The sequence below is a fragment of the Dreissena polymorpha genome, chromosome 4 (assembly GCF_020536995.1).
Source record: "Dreissena polymorpha isolate Duluth1 chromosome 4, UMN_Dpol_1.0, whole genome shotgun sequence".
Taxonomy (NCBI): domain Eukaryota; kingdom Metazoa; phylum Mollusca; class Bivalvia; order Myida; family Dreissenidae; genus Dreissena; species Dreissena polymorpha.
The window spans coordinates 57,014,602-57,031,271 of NC_068358.1; the positions used below are offsets into that span (position 1 = coordinate 57,014,602).

Sequence of the window (16,670 nt, forward strand, 5' to 3'; positions counted from 1 at the left end):
TACCTTGTGTAATCTACATCCCTTTGTGTCAAAACCGGATTAATCTTGATTACATACAGCATGGAATGTGTGCATGGATTATGTTGGAATTTGATTCCTCATGTCTACGGTAAAGTTTTAAAATATTGTTCAACTTAGTGTTTGTTTTTGTTCAAACATAGAGCATGATTGTTCGTTAGGATCTTAAATTCGCCGATCGGTCGACCGACGAAATTTATGAAAATTAATGCCTGACATCATTAATAATGGTTTCACAGTAGTATTGATGTTAAGCGAATGGCCAAGTTGGGTTTATCAAGCATGTCACAGAATGAATAAGTCCAAAAGAAGTTCAAAGTCAAGGTTAAAATGAGGTCAGGTGATGTCGGTGTGTTGATAGTGTTCAAAGACATTTTCCATGCAGGTATCAAAGATTTGATGACAAAACTCATCATTTGGGATTATCCATAACAAACCTACAAATAAAATTAAAGCCCAATACCTCCATCCAAACTCAAGTTATTGAGTGGAAAGTTCAAACTGTGTATCTATTTTTATGAACTGAGTGGTCCCGAATGAATTACCAAAACAAGGGCTGTTTGTAAAACATGCATGCCCCCCATATGGGCTGTCAGTTGTAGTGGCAGCCATTGTGTGAATCTGTTTTTTGTCACTGTGACCTTGACCTTTGACCTAGTGACCTGAAAATCAATAGGGGTCATCTGCCAATCATGATCAATGTACCTGAAGTTTCATGATACGAGGCCTTATTATTCTTGAGTTATCATCAGGAAACCATTTAACTGTTTCGAGTCACTGTGAACTTGACCTTTGACCTAGTGACCTGAAAATTGATAGGGGTCATCTGCCAGTCATGATAAATGTACCTATGAAGTTTCATGATCCTAGCCGTAAGCATTCTTGAGTTATTATCCGGAAACCATTTTACTATTTCGAGTCACTGTGACCTTGACCTTTGACCTAGTGACCTGAAAATCAATAGGGGTCATCTGCCAGTCATGATCAATGTACCTATGAAGTTTCATGATCCTAGGCGTAAGCATTCTTGAGTTATCATCCGGAAACCATTTTACTGTTTCAAGTCACTGTGACCTTGACCTTTGACCTAGTGACCTGACAATCAGTAGGGGTCATCTGCCAGTCATGATCAATGTTCCTATGAAGTTTCATGATCCTAGGCGTAAGCATTCTTGAGTTATCATCCGGAAACCATTTTACTGTTTCAAGTCACTGTGACCTTGACCTTTGACCTAGTGACCTGAAAATCAATAGGGGTCATCTGCCAGTCATGATCAATGTACCTATGAAGTTTCATGATCCTAGGCATAAGCATTCTTGAGTTATCATCCGGAAACCATTTTACTGTTTCGAGTCACTGTGACCTTGACCTTTGACCTAGTGACCTGACAATCATTAGGGGTCATCTGCCAGTCATGATCAATGTACCTATGAAGTTTCATGATCCTAGGCCTAAGTGTTCTTGAGTTATCATCTGGAAACCATCTGGTGGACGGACGGACTGACCAACAGACCGACCGACCGACCGACATGTGCAAAACAATATATCCCCTCTTCTTTGAAGAGGGGCATAATAATTATGCATGTAAACTTCATACACACACAATTTCTTTCCATCCAAACTAATCTTATTTTGGGGAAACTCTTCTACTATAAGCTGCAGTGACCTTGACCCAGACTGGCCCAAAGTGCAACCCCTCTACATCGGCCTGTAAGTTGTAACCTGTACCTTCATCCAAAATTTCAGCACAATATATTGATCTTGACTGAAGTTATTGAGCGCAAACAGCTAATCTATTTTTTCACAACAGTGACCTTGACCTTCCCCCAACTGTCCACAAATGCAACCCTATGCTCGCATGCCGACTGAAGATAGTTTTTGCCTGCAAATGCTTACTTGAATTTCTTTATGCAAAAAGTACAATAAGGGGCACAACTTAATGTGAGATTCAGATTTATTGAAGGTCAGAGTTGTGAGCCTTTCAATTGAATGTCTAAAGTTGTTACTGAGTTGTGTTCTTGTTTCATGCAAACCTTAACAAAATGTCATTTTTTATGCAAACCTTTATAAGAATTCAATAAATACAAAAGGGGGAATAATACTGCTGGAAACAGTTATGGATCTTTGTCAGTGAATGTTAATGAGAAATGTGAATACACATGCAATATTTTCTTTCAATATTTGAAGTAAATATTTAGATATTGAGTGGTTGCTGACAAACCTTAACCCAATTTTTCAGTACAAAAATGGGTATAATTCTGCTAAAATTGCAGGTCAGAGTTATGGAACCTGGTCAGTTACTGCATACACTGACCCAAAACATATGTGTACAGTTTTAAATGAACACCTGAAATAGAGACAGTGATAATAATTATGCAGATGCTTCATGTTAACCATAACCATTTAATTATGCCCACACCAACTTCAATGCCAACATTTGGGTGAGAAGTATTATTTTAGCTAACACTTTTTCGGTGTGTGAAAAATCAAGTTAAAAAAATGTACAATAACATTAGTAACTTTGACATCAGCAACATAAATATTTACTTTCACAGACATTATCATTGTGTGGAAAGGGTGCTAACTCTGACAGTTATAAAAGAAAAGAAAGGGCAGACAAATATGAAGAAGAAGTAAATCAACTTGTGTGCCTTATCATTGCAACTTCAAACGCCACACTATTTGATAAGTAAATTGCAGATTAATTATCATATAAACATTACCTCACACTCTGTAAACACCATGGACATAGACTTTATACAAGTTTATCAGAATCGTCCACTGTATTATACATTTCAAAAAAATGTCTTAAGTCAAAGACCCAATAAGGCATGATAATCTACTTTAGCACTAGGTCATCTTGAGAAAGCCAGTTAGAAAACTGAAGAGCTAGGCCAATATAGGTTGTTGACACAGTATTTTATCAATGTTTTACATTTGTTCATGATACTGAACAGTGGTCCAGAGCTGTTAATATTGACATAGGAGATTTGTGAGTTAGTTATGTTTGTCAACACTCCTTTGGAAATGTTACCTATTTCTTCCATCAAAATAACTCATTTGGATAAAGTTTGTAAACTTATCTAAGCCCTTTTTAATACAAATATAATTTCATGGACATAAGGAAAAAATGTTAATTTAATTAAATTTTGAAGCAACATTACCAAGATGTGTCATGGAAAAGGGGCCTGTCACCAAACCTTATATTTTCTTTGATATTTTTCTTTAACAGTGGAAAGAACGACAGAAGGTTGAAGGTCACAACCAGATTGTCTTCATTTCAATACATCCAGCAATACAGGTGATTCATATGTGAATGTTTTCCACTTACTTAGTGGCATACAAATTCTAAACAAACACAATATTGTGAATATTTTTGGAGATAACATTTAATGCATTTTGGAATATTTTTAAATACATTTATGTCTAAAGTTAAAATTAAATAGTTTTCTGCAAACATTTGGAAGCATTTGTTAGTTATATTCCACGTACTAAAATCTTCACAACTGAGATGAAAAGTCAATAAACTCAATCCATTAATTGTTAATGTCACAAGTCGGTCACAAATCACTGATAGTCAAAGCCCTCAATCTAAAATTTAATGTGTCCACAAACCATTAAATCAACATAAACAAGTAACAATCTCACTCTACCAAAAAGGACTGTTCTTATTTATTAAGTTCTGCAAAGAAAAGAAAGGAAGATTTATCAGAGGATTTCAGGCATGAAGAGTCAGCAGCAAAACAAAAACGTTTTGTCAAGAGCCCAGAAACAGGTCTTTGTTTGGCCTTAAACCTTTGAAATGTTACTATTTATTACAAAAAGAGCACTGCATAACGGGTGCCAACGCTCGGCTGTGGGTGCAGTTTTGAATAAATGAAAGCTTGTCAGATTTTTTATTTTTTTAAAGGTCACAGTGACCTTGGCCTTTGACCTAGTGACCCCAAAATGGGTGTGGCGTGTAGAACTCACCAAGGTGCATCTACGTATGAAGTTTCAAAGTTGTGGGTGGAAGCACTTTGATTTTAGAGCCAATGTAAAAGTTTTAGCACGACGCGGACAGCGGACGTCGGACGACACAACGAGCTGGCTATGACAATATCTCGTGTTTTGTCCGAAAACAGCCGAGCTAATAAAAATGCAAAAAGTTTAGTATGTAAATGCCCTATTTTACCCATTGCATAACAAATCAATTTTTAATTTTCATTATAATGTGTTCTTGCTATGCTGAGTACACCATGGGGATTCAAGATGTCATTCAAATAGAAAGTGATCTCACATTAAGATACTAGAACAATATGTATTTGTTATGCCATTCATTCCATTTCTCTGGTAACATACCACCCACAACCTAAGTACAAATAAGCACAATCATTATTGTTTGTATACAATCAAATAACATTTAATATGGCCTTAATACTACGGGCCTTCTATTTAAATTTCTTTACAAACAGGTGATAGTTTAAATTGTTTAAATTTCACGCAACGCTCAAGAAATACAAAAACAAGGTAATAGTCGATTTCAAAAAGTGTGAAACAAAAATAAAGCAATTTATGACCCATACTTAGCAAGTATGTCAACATCAACAAATCATTGCCCTTTAGAAATTGATACTGTAACAATACGAAATATTCAAAATGTTAAACGGTTGTCGCAATAACACATTAACCCTTGTGTTTGACTTGTATTGGTTACAATTAGTATGTGACACATGCACCAAATACGTTCACTGGTTATAAGCCGAAAAAGAAATGTTCTTAAATGTTACAGAACCTCTTGGTAATTTCTGTTAATCTGCCATGACTTTTAGTGGGAGCGATTTCAAACAGATTGTTAATATGATAAACATTTGCATGGTCCATACTAAATGTTGAAACAATTTCATAATAGTTAATTGAAAATTGTATGTGTGGTTTATACATAAATTTAACACTACAATTGTGTTAACAAAAACGATTTTTTCTCTAATACATGAACACTTTAGCTTTCTAATATCTTTTTTAAATAATGTATTGCTTAAAACTTCATCCAATGGTTTCACAATAATATCTTGTTTTTGCCGCTACTTCAATAAATTATAATAGTATTCAGTCACCCTGAACTTGACAATCCTGAATATGATGGCTTCAACACAAACAACTGCTGATGGAGAGGCATAATTATATTTTAGCGTCTCTTTGGGAAGACCGAGCTAAATGCTGTGCATTACGTATTGTCTGCAGCATGAACACGCTTATCAGGAAGACGCTGTCCGCCTAGACTGAATTTTCGTTTAGAACATTACCACATTTTTTGTCATAAAGGTGGAAAGTGTCTTCCCTGAATAGCCTGGATGAATGAAAGTGTCTTCCCTGAATAGCCTGGATGAATGAAAGTGTCTTCCCTGAATAGCCTGGATGAATGAAAGTGTCTTCCCTGAATAGCCTGGATGAATGAAAGTGTCTTCCCTGAATAGCCTGGATGAATGAAAGTGTTTCCCTGAATAGCCGGGATGAATGGGCCGACTAATCTGGTACAATATTTTACACATATTCAGGGGTAGACCAATCTGGTACAATATTTTACACATATTCAGGGGCCGACTAATCTGGTACAATATTTTACACATATTCAGGGGCCGACTAATCTGGTACAATATTTTACACATATTCAGGGGCCGACTAATCTGGTACAATATTTTACACATATTCAGGGGCCGACTAATCTGGTACAATATTTTACACATATTCAGGGGCCGACTAATCTGGTACAATATTTTACCTGGATGAATGGGCCGACTAATCTGGTACAATATTTTACACATATTCAGTTTTCCCAGTTTTCCCAGAGCACAGCTTATTTTGAATTTGATTTACTTAAAAGTTGTGGCAAAATAAATACAACACCTATTATTGCAAAAACACACACACTAGCTGAGCAATTATGTACTAAAGGTAGTTGAACATTATTGGAGACAAAACACAAGAGGCATTGATTAAACCTACATTTTGGACCTTCATGTTTCATACAGGACACAGGCAATGACCAAAACATTTTGTTGTACCTATACCCAAAGGGTGACAGGTTGAAAGTGACCTGTCCGTCATTATGTGTGTAAATGTATAATAATGATGCAATCACTGGTCATTTTGTGTGGGGTATTTGTACCATTTATTACAACCTACTTGTACATGTATTTGTCTATTTTGCTTTCTTCTATTTTTTTACTTACTATTGTATGTATGGTTATTTGTAAGGTTTTAAAATGAGTTTTTTGTTCATTTTACTTATTAATTGCTGAAAATAAATAAGTCAATCTCTAAAAGTATATATATATATATTTTAATATTTACATGAACAATCTTGTTTTGTGTTATTTTAATGTGCATCTTTAAACTAATAAATTTCAATGCAACGAGACCACAGTAATTTCAATTTACTGGTTAAAATAAATTGTGTGGCTTTCGTAAATTCTGAGAAGCTGATTTGATATATACATAGAAATTACAGTTGTGAATGAAAGTCAGATTTTAATTTAAAGCTTAAAAAGCTTATCTTACTTACAAATCAATGGTCTGTAGGTCACTTAGTATAAATGGAAGATTAATTGCACAAACAACTTTACAACTAACATTATTACGAACACATTGAAATAAAAAATCTTTGATTTTAACGTCACTTTCCTGTGAGAAACACTTTTGTTTAAGTTTTATGTTTAATTTCTTAATTCTCAATTATGAAGTTATTTATTGCTTTTAAAAGTTATGATTTGATTTCTGATACTTTACTTTTGACTTCAAATTGGGACATTAGGAAACTGTTCTTGCATGCATCACTATTTTTGTCCTAATTTAAGTGTAACCTTCACATTGGACCTACATAGTATTTCATGTGTAACTAAAAATATGAAACTTTAAGAGGGAGCATACATTGCTTCTTATTTTAAATAAATCCACACAGACTCAAATACAATCATGTGTCAGATTTAGGCTGGTATTCCATCTGTCCGTATCCGCATCCGCATATCCGCAAAAAAATAGAACAAGTTGAAATGCACTGCGCGTATTCCATTTATCCGCACCCGCATATCCGCACGCGCAACAGGCGTCCGCAAAAGAACGCTCAAGTGAGCATTCTAATGCGGATGTGGACAAGATGCGGACAGACTAAGCTGCATTTAGCACGATGAGGTGTGCTGTCATCTCAAAAATCAACTGAAACACTAATCAAATTTGTGAAAAATTACCCGTAATTATACAACCAACGCAGTTCTGCATATCAGGACTCTGATTGCACTACAAATATTTGGAAAAGCATAGCCAAGGCACTAGAAGAAGATGTTTCAGGTAATACCATTTGTAATCTTTTACAGACAGAATGATGATTTGTACCTTATATCTTCTTAAATTCATGCTTGTCCTTCATAATAATTATCTCAATTATAAATTTAATTATTAAAAAATTATAATTTAATATATAATAAACAAAGCTATGTTCGACATATGTGGATAAATGGAATATAGCATCCGTATTATGAGTTTGCGGAAACGGATGCAGTGCTCCAGCTAAATTGGAGGGCACCCACCCTGCCCTCCCGAACTTCCGCCCTGCCCTCCAGAACTTCTGCCCTGCCCTTCCTAGGGCCCCCCCCCCTGCCCTTAAAAAAAAAAATAATAATTTTTTTTTTACATATGATAATACATGAATCTCTTATTACATTACAAGTAATTAATGTATTTCTCATTGTAGACATTATATTTAAATGGTTCAATAATAATGGGAATAATATATTCCAACAATTATTACTAATATATAAATTAACAGGCAGCAGGAAGCATTCCAGAAAAGCCCGCATGCTCGAAAGTGCCTTTTTGACAAAACACTGCGCGTCGAAAGTGCCCTTTTGACAAAAAAGCCCCCCTGCCCTTTTTAAATACTAGCTGGAGCACTGCCCAGTATGCGGATATGGATGCAGATACATGGAATACTAGAAATGGCGCGGCAGAGGCCGACGCGTATCCCCACGCCGAATGTTTGACCTAGGTGTGCCCCAGGGTTGGTAATGGGGCCATGCATAGCTGAGATTGACCGTATTGTCATAAGAGAAGTTCATCATCAATTAGAAGTGAATTGGTGTAGAAATGAAGAAGTTATAGTAAAAGGCAATTTTGGGTGGGTGTGACATCTGTGGGCAGGGCGCCCCAGGGTTGGTAATTGTGCCATGCATAGTTGAGATTGACCGTATTGTCATAAGAGAAGTTCAGTATCAATTTGAAGTGAATCGGTGTAGAAATGAAGAAATTATAGTAAAAGGCAATTTTGGGCGGGTGTGGTCTATGTGGGCGGGGCCCCACGGTTGGTAATGGGGCCATGCATAGTTGAGATTGACTGTATTGTCATAAGAGAGTTTCAGTATCAATTTGAAGTGAATCGGTGTAGAAATGAAGAAATTATAGTAAAAGGCAATTTTGGGCGGGTGTGGTCTATGTGGGCGGGGCCCCACGGTTGGTAATGGGGCCATGCATAGTTGAGATTGACTGTATTGTCATAAGAGAGTTTCAGTATCAATTTGAAGTGAATCGGTGTAGAAATGAAGAAATTATAGTAAAAGGCAATTTTGGGTGGGTGTGGTCTATGTGGGCGGGGCGCCCCAGGGTTGGCAATGGGGCCATGCATAGTTGAGATTGACTGTATTGTCATAAGAGAAGTTCAATATCAATTTGAAGTGAATCGGTGTAGAAATGAAGAAATTATAGTAAAGGCAATTTTGGGTGGGTGTGGTCTATGTGGGCGGGGCCCCAGGGTTGGTTATGGGGCCATGCATAGTTGAGATTGACCCTAATGTCATAAGAGAAGTTCAGTATCAATTTGAAGTGAATCCGTGTAAAAATGAAAAAATTATAGTAAATGGAATTTTTTGGTGGGTGTGGCCTATGTGGGCGGGCGCCCCAGGGTTGGGATTGGGGCCATGCATAGTTGAGATTGACCCTAATGTCATAACAAAAGTTCAGTATCAATTTGAAGTGAATCCGTGTAGAAATGAAAAAATTATAGTAAATGGAAATTTTTGGTGGGTGTGGCCTATGTGGGCGGGGCGCCCCAGGGTTGGGAATGGGGCCATGCATGGTTGAGATTGACCGTATTGTCATAAGAGAGGTCCAGTATCAATTTGAAGTGAATCAGTGTAGAAATAAAGAAGTAAATGTAAAATAACCTAAAAAAATGAGTGATAATTTCTGACGCGGCCCCACCCCAACCGCTATAACTTTTGACCCAGGGGTCAGATCAAAATTCCAAATAGTGCAGGGTCGCACATATGCTCATAGCTACCATGTGTGTAAGTTTCAAGGTTCTAGTGCTTTTAGTGTAGGAGGAGATAGTGGCCAGGACGGACGGACAGACAGACGGACGGACGGACGGCGGAGATAACCACAATATCCCCACCTTTTTTTCAAAAAGCGTGGGGATAATTAGACATTCTTTTCTATAAAAAAAATTGACATTGTTAAATACATTTGGAAATGGGTCTGTTCATGCCAGGAAAAGGCCTGGAATGGTAAGATAAATTAATTTCACTGCTTTTTAGCGACCGCACATGATGTCATATGTGACGCAAGGTTGTACATTTAAGATTTGCTCTGGCAAAACTAGGCTTAATGCATGTGCATTAAGTGTTGTCCCTGATTTGCCTGTGTGGACATTTTCTGTCTCTTGTGGATTTTCCTTTAGAAGAGACTTCACTAAAATGAAGAAATAAAACAATACAAGCGGAAAGTACAGTCCCTGATAAGTCCACATCTGGCCAGATTCTCAATAACTTTTGCGCCAAATGGCCAAAATGTGAAACCAACAGGTCTTCTTGGGGGATTCCGGGCCTGCTCCCCAGGATTTTTTTTTTATTGAGCACTTGATTTCCTGCATTTATATTATGGCTATTTTAATGGTCAACCAGGCACTTTAATTTGAGAATGTTTGTGTGCATTTTATGAATTTAAGCTTTTTTAACTAACAAAAGATAAATGAAAAAAGCTCTTTATTACTTTTGTAAAATTTTAACTCATATTTCTGGACATTTACTAATCATCCCAGTCACCACTAGAAATGGCGCGGCAGAGGCCGACGCGTATCCCCACGCGACATGTTTGACACAGGGGCGCCCCAGGGTTGGTAATGGGGCCATGCATAGTTGAGGTTGACCATATTGTCAAAAGATAAGTTCAGTATCAATTAGAAGTGAATTGGTGTAGAAATGAAGAAGTTATAGTAAAAGGCAATTTTGGGTGGGTGTGGCCTATGTGGGCGGGGCGCCCCAGGGTTGGTAATTGGGCCATGCATAGTTGAGATTGACCGTATTGTCATAAGAGAAGTTCAGTATCAATTAGAAGAAAATCGGTGTAGAAATGAAGAAATTATAGTAAAAGGCAATTTTGGGTGGGTGTGGCCTATGTGGGCGGGGCGCCCCAGGGTTGGTAATGGGGCCATGCATAGTTGAGATTGACCGTATTGTCATAAGAGAAGTTCAGTATCAATTAGAAGTGAATTGGTGTAGAAATGAAGAAGTTATAGTGAAAGGCAATTTTGGGTGGGTGTGGCCTATGTGGGCGGGGCACCCCAGGGTTGGTAATGGGGCCATGCATAGTTGAGATTGACCCTATTGTCATAAGAGAGGTTCAGTATCAATTTTAAGTGAATCGGTGTAGAAATAAAGAAGTAAATGTAAAATAACCTAAAAAAATGAGTGATAATTTCTGACACGGCCCCACCCCAACCGCTATAACTTTTGACCCAGGGGTCAGATCAAAATTCCAAATAGTGCAGGGTCGCACATATGCTCATAGCTACCATGTGTGTAAGTTTCAAGGTTCTAGTGCTTTTAGTGTAGGAGGAGATAGTGGCCAGGACGGACGGACAGACAGACGGACGGACGGACGGCGGAGATAACCACAATATCCCCACCTTTTTTTCAAAAAGCGTGGGGATAACTAGCAATACTCCAAAGTTACAGTACAATAACCACAAGTCCAAAGGCAGTCCATAAACAAGCAATTTTCAGACTTTCATATCAGTGTACATAAAATGTAGGTACATACAATCTTTACAAATGGTGGCTGTATCTAATACCTTCCCAAAACTTCCAATTTGCCTGTGAAACAAATCAAGTACCATCACTGCAACAAGGTCCAGTCCACCTTTTTCTTGATAAACCAACACCTTTATCAGAGGCTAATTGGAAATTGGAAACCCTCCATTATCAAAGACCAAGCACTGTTCTTGCCCTGCATGCATAGGCCATAATTGGCAAAGTGATATTATTAATTTGCTGTAACCAATATCTGCACTAAGAAACTTTCACAGTAGTCATGTTATACTTAAAACTTGGGAAACTATTGGTCTTGTATAAAATAGTTGTTTGTTGTAGTTTTTTTGGTGGGGGAATGTATATTTTATTCATTTTTAATATGTGAAAACATCGAAATGCTTTGTTCTGAACAAACAGTTTACAGCTATATATTTATGCCCCCCTTCGAAGAAGAGGGGGTATATTGTTTTGCACATGTTGGTCGGCCCGTCGGTCGGTCCGTCGGTCGGTCCGTCCACCAGATGGTTTCCGGATGATAACTCAAGAACGCTTAGGCATAGGATCATGAAACTTCATAGGTACATTGATCATGACTGGCAGATGACCCCTATTGATTTTCAGGTCACTAGGTCAAAGGTCAAGGTCACAGTGATTCGAAACAGTAAAATGGTTTCCAGATGATAACTCAAGAAACGCTTAGGCCTAGAATCATGAAACTTCATAGGTACATTGATCATGACTGGCAGATGACCCCTATTGATTTTCAGGTCACTAGGTCAAAGGTCGCAGTGACTCCAAACAGTAAAATGGTTTCCGGATGATAACTCAAGAACACTTAGGACTAGGATCACGAAACTTCATAGATACATCAATCATGACTGGCAGATGAACCCTATTGATTTTCAGGTCACTAGGTCAAAGGTCAAGGTCACAGTGACTTCAAAGAGTAAAATGGTTTCCGGATGATAACTCAAGAATGCTTAGGCCTAGGATCATGAAACTTCATAGGTACATTGATCATGACTGGCAGATGACCCCTATTGATTTTCAGGTCACTAGGTCAAAGGTCAAGGTCACAGTGACTCCAAACAGTAAAATGGTTTCCGGATGATAACTCAAGACCACTTAGGCCTAGAATCATGAAACTTCATAGGTACATTGATCATGACTGGCAGATGACCCCTATTGATTTTAAGGTCACTAGGTCAAAGGTCAAGGTCACAGTGACAAAAAATGATTCACACAATGGCTGCCACTACAACTGACAGCCCATTTGGGGGTCATGCGTATTTTACAAACAGCCCTTGTTTGATACAAGGCTTACTGAGACACTCTTAAGTCTGTTTCTCGGGTAGAACCAGTACTTGACATCTTTGTTGAAGATATTGAGAAGGCTAACAGTATGGAGATGAAACCCGGAACCTCATAGATCTCTTAATAAACAAAAAACATTTTGATTGTTGCACAAGAAAGCATTTTTATAAGAAGATATAGTTGAACTGAAATAAACATGAGCAGGTAATTTCTAAAATAGTTTCTTATTTATAGGTTAAAATCTTATGCTTTAATTGTCAATTTGGCTAAACAAAAATGTCAGCAAGTTCGAAAAATAAAGCGTACATTGTATTCAAACAGGCAAAACACTCCTGAATAAGAAAAAATATATAAATATTTTTTTTGTTCATGGATTGTTACTAGCAATCAGAAAAGATATAATCACAAAGCGTTTGAATGTCTCCATCTGTAATTTGGAAAAAAATTTTTTTATTTACATTCAAGTATGAATATCCCAGTTGTATCGAATTAGGTTTGGCCCTAAAATGACCTACGTTTAAAATCCGTACTTAAGCCAACATTTTGTACACTTTCCTTGTTTTGATATTATAAATAATTCAGTATAATATCATAAGACAGTAGATGCCTTTATAACAACATTTTCCTAAAGTATTAAAACCTGTTACCGTTAATATGTCCCTCAAATTCCTGATGTATTATCTATCAGCTGTGTTATATGAGTAAATTTTAGTAAATAAATGTTGAAATCAAATTATAATTGGAATGTTGATTACTCAGCTATTAGTTATGAGCTGCAATTTTTATTATTGCCCTTCACAAATAATGAAAAAAATGGGAACATTACCTAATTGTGCAAACTTGAAATGGCTTTCTGTTTAAATCACATGACAAAAAAGTATTTGTTGTTGGTTTATTTGGTTATTATAAGTGATATTTGATATTTTCTTGGTGCCTAAAATTGATTGATGGCTTTATGTATGACGAACATCAAAAACACTCGATTCTTCAGCAATCTGTTTGAAGTTTAAAATTTCATAAAACGACTATAATTGACTCAATTTCAAACCAGGTCTGATGTTGCAAATATCTCCAATATCATACTAAAACAAATGTAAGTCAATCTGGGTAAGTTTACGTATCAAAGTTGTGACATATACTGAATGAAACAGTTTGAGACATTTTTACCAAATTGACCACAATGCAGCGTTTTTGATACAGATTTAATAAGTGTCAATTTAACTGACAAAGAAATTCAATGGATATAATTCGCAATTGAAAGTCTTCAGCAAATATAAAGTAGTTCAAAATCAGATAGCCAGAATATTATGCAGCCTTACGTCTTCAGGGTAATTAAAGGGTAACCAGTGGGATATCATTAACACCCATTAACAGTAGGTTGAATGGTAGTTGTGAGAAATAAATGCACAACAGTATGTGAGACACTATCCATTTAATGACAGTTTATGTAGTAAATGATTCGATGTCTGGTTAGAATTCAATCTTACACAATAACATACCAGTGACTATTAGGCAAAGAACTTAATCCTACTATAATCGTCTTAAGAAAGCATTTACAAAGAATCTGTACACAAACAGCAGTCTTTTAGAAAACATAAATCAGGATTTTTAAAGAACATAAGCACACAAAACAACCATTATCCACAGATTATTGTCCATTTTACAGATGATATGCATAGAGTTCATTTCTTCTTAATTTAGCATGTTATTTTAAAGAAATCACAATATAAAACCATAATTATAATATTATATATATATATACAGATTGTACGCAACTGAAACGTCATGTCCTAATGGAGAATTCCCTTATACAGGTTCCTAATGGAGAATTCCCTGTAAAGTTTGTAACAGTCCTTTAAAAGTCAAATTGTAATTAATTATGCACAAAGCTCAAAGGTATCAGGTAAAACTACCAAAACAATATGTTTTCAAAAACATGCTGATTATTTAATTTAACAAAGTATCATGTATTGGTTCACTCGAAACAATAAGAATATTCTTGGAAGAAAATCAGCACTTCACAAGATTATCGTTCATTATGTATTTGTTTTATTCATAATAATCATATCACAATGGCGATAACAATTGATAATATTTATCAGTTCATGTGTAATGTGAAATAACTTACAGTGCAAATAGCAATAAAGGACATATAAATGTGCTCCAATAATAACCAAGATAACAATGGTGAGAGCCAAAAGACAGTTCAGAGATGGCTGAAAAAACAAATGAGTCTTAGAGCTCTGTGAAAAGGCGGTTTAATGCATGTGCAGAAAGTGTCATCCCAGATTAGCCTGGGCAGTCCACACAGGCTAATCAAGGACTACACTGTCGCCCGAAACTGGATTTTTTTTAAATGAAGAATATCATAAAATCTGAAAGTGAACTCCCTGATTGGCCTGTGCAGACTGCACAGGCTAATCTGGGACGACATTTTATGCACATGCATTAAACCCCCTTCTCACAGAGCACAGCCCAAATGTACTTTACTTCAGCCTGAGACTTTATTAGTGTACATTATTCTATGATGCATACGCATACAATGTGTGTGACCAGAACAATTGAAAACGCTGGAAGGTGTTGAAGATAGTGAATGGTATTTGGGTTTTACCTCTTGTATTTGACAACCAGCACAGTGTTGTGAAAACGATGAATTGTTTAGGACAACAGGGGCTGTTAAACTGTAGGTACTGTCAAAGTGTTCTTGCAGTTATTCAAAACAACCTACTGACATGACAAATACATTTTAAAATGAGAAGTCTTTGTTGAAATTATTGTGTTGATAATAGTTTTCCATAGAAATGTTGAAAATGTTGTGTTTACAACAGTTAACATAAGACATATTGAAATGGTTGAGCTGCGAATAGTTTGCCTAAGATATCACATGCAGCTAAACATAATGCAGCAAATAGTGTAAGTTAACATTTTACAATTGAAGATTTGCTGTGGTCATTGTATTTATTGTCGACAGAAGCTGATATTCCTCACATAAACAAGTATTCGTTTAATGAACGTTGCATTTGCAGCCAATATCGCTATGGTGTTTGGACGCTGTGTCATCAGACACATGCCAGAATCGTAGCATCAAAATATTTACTTTCGAGTAGAAATGATAAAAACGTGTATACTGTATTTATCATTTTAATTCCGAGAATCATATGGGCGATTAGTGTGCGGACGACAACATTGGGCAAGTTATCGTAGCAGATAAACTGATATACCTGAATCCATCTTTCCGTCTCGTGCAAAGCAAGTTCAGTGAAGAACTCCATTTCCTCCTCATCTCGTACCCGGAAACTGTCCCACTCCGTTCCATCTTCGGATCCCGAATCCGTCATGGTACCCGGTAAATTGCGGGCCGCTTTAACAGCACTTTTTAAATCCGATCGGTGAAAACACACATGGATATAAAAAAAAAATAAAGAGCACAGATCTTTTTTCTTCAATTTCACCTAAAATGCACTATCAACACGGTCAGTCATCCTTGTCAGGTAAAGAATTTACACATTATAAACACCGACACGGTGCGACGCTCGAGCGATCAAGTAGTGACCCATTGCACCTGAAGTTTTACGACCTAATGTGTCAATAGCTGTTAAGGGAGTCGCGATTATTCAATTTTACTCTTACTAAATATGACGTTTGCTGAAGTTTAACACACTAGACGGTTCGATCGTTAGATACGGTGTTCTTGTTCGCCAAATAGTCATTAGTTTATAGCCATTTAAACGCCCAATTTAACACTGGTAAGTGTTCATATCGTATGTAGTTTTGATAAATAACGTTGTATAATCTAAATTGTTGACCTAACTTCTCTTGGTGCGCGACACCAACTTAATGTTGATACTACAGACGATCATTTGCTTCCCAAGATTAAATAAATGCCATTATTTCGCAAAGTATATAATGAACACGCATTGGAAAACAGTATCGGACACGCCTTTAGTGTGCTAAACTGGTGTACTGGTACACTTAATCAGACTTAAAGGCATGTCTCACTTGATACATGTACATATAATAACCAGTTAATGAAGCATTTATTGCATTTTCGATATAAAAAAGCGGACATGGTAAAATGTTTTAAATGCGCACAATTACATGCGCGTGCAAGCGAATAAAATGTTGCATTGAGTAGTTTATCAACAAATGTTCCATTCGATCTATACTGTTTATTCTCAAATAGTTGCGAAAATCTGACTTCTACGCAATAAATGCAATAATTTGTTAGATGAAGTTCCAGGCAAAGTATTACATGTCTATTGCACTAAATAATAAGT

General features: G+C 36.6%; 1 protein-coding gene across 8 annotated transcripts in view; it reads right to left on the reverse strand.

The window, feature by feature from the left end:
* LOC127878914 (LIM and calponin homology domains-containing protein 1-like) overlaps positions 1-16,165 on the reverse strand; it is a 159,205-nt gene extending 143,040 nt beyond the window's left edge. For 2 of the 8 annotated variants that reach the window (XR_008048848.1, XM_052425462.1), the window contains exon 1: positions 15,615-16,165. Coding sequence is in view for 3 of the 8 variants with exons in the window: in XM_052425462.1 (XP_052281422.1) it covers positions 15,615-15,731 (117 nt within the window). In the remaining 5 variants the exon portion in view is untranslated. The remainder of the gene's footprint in view (positions 1-15,614) is intronic. The other 6 variants (XR_008048845.1, XR_008048847.1, XR_008048849.1 and 3 more) reach the window with 6 other exon arrangements.
* Positions 16,166-16,670: the final 505 nt, after the last annotated feature.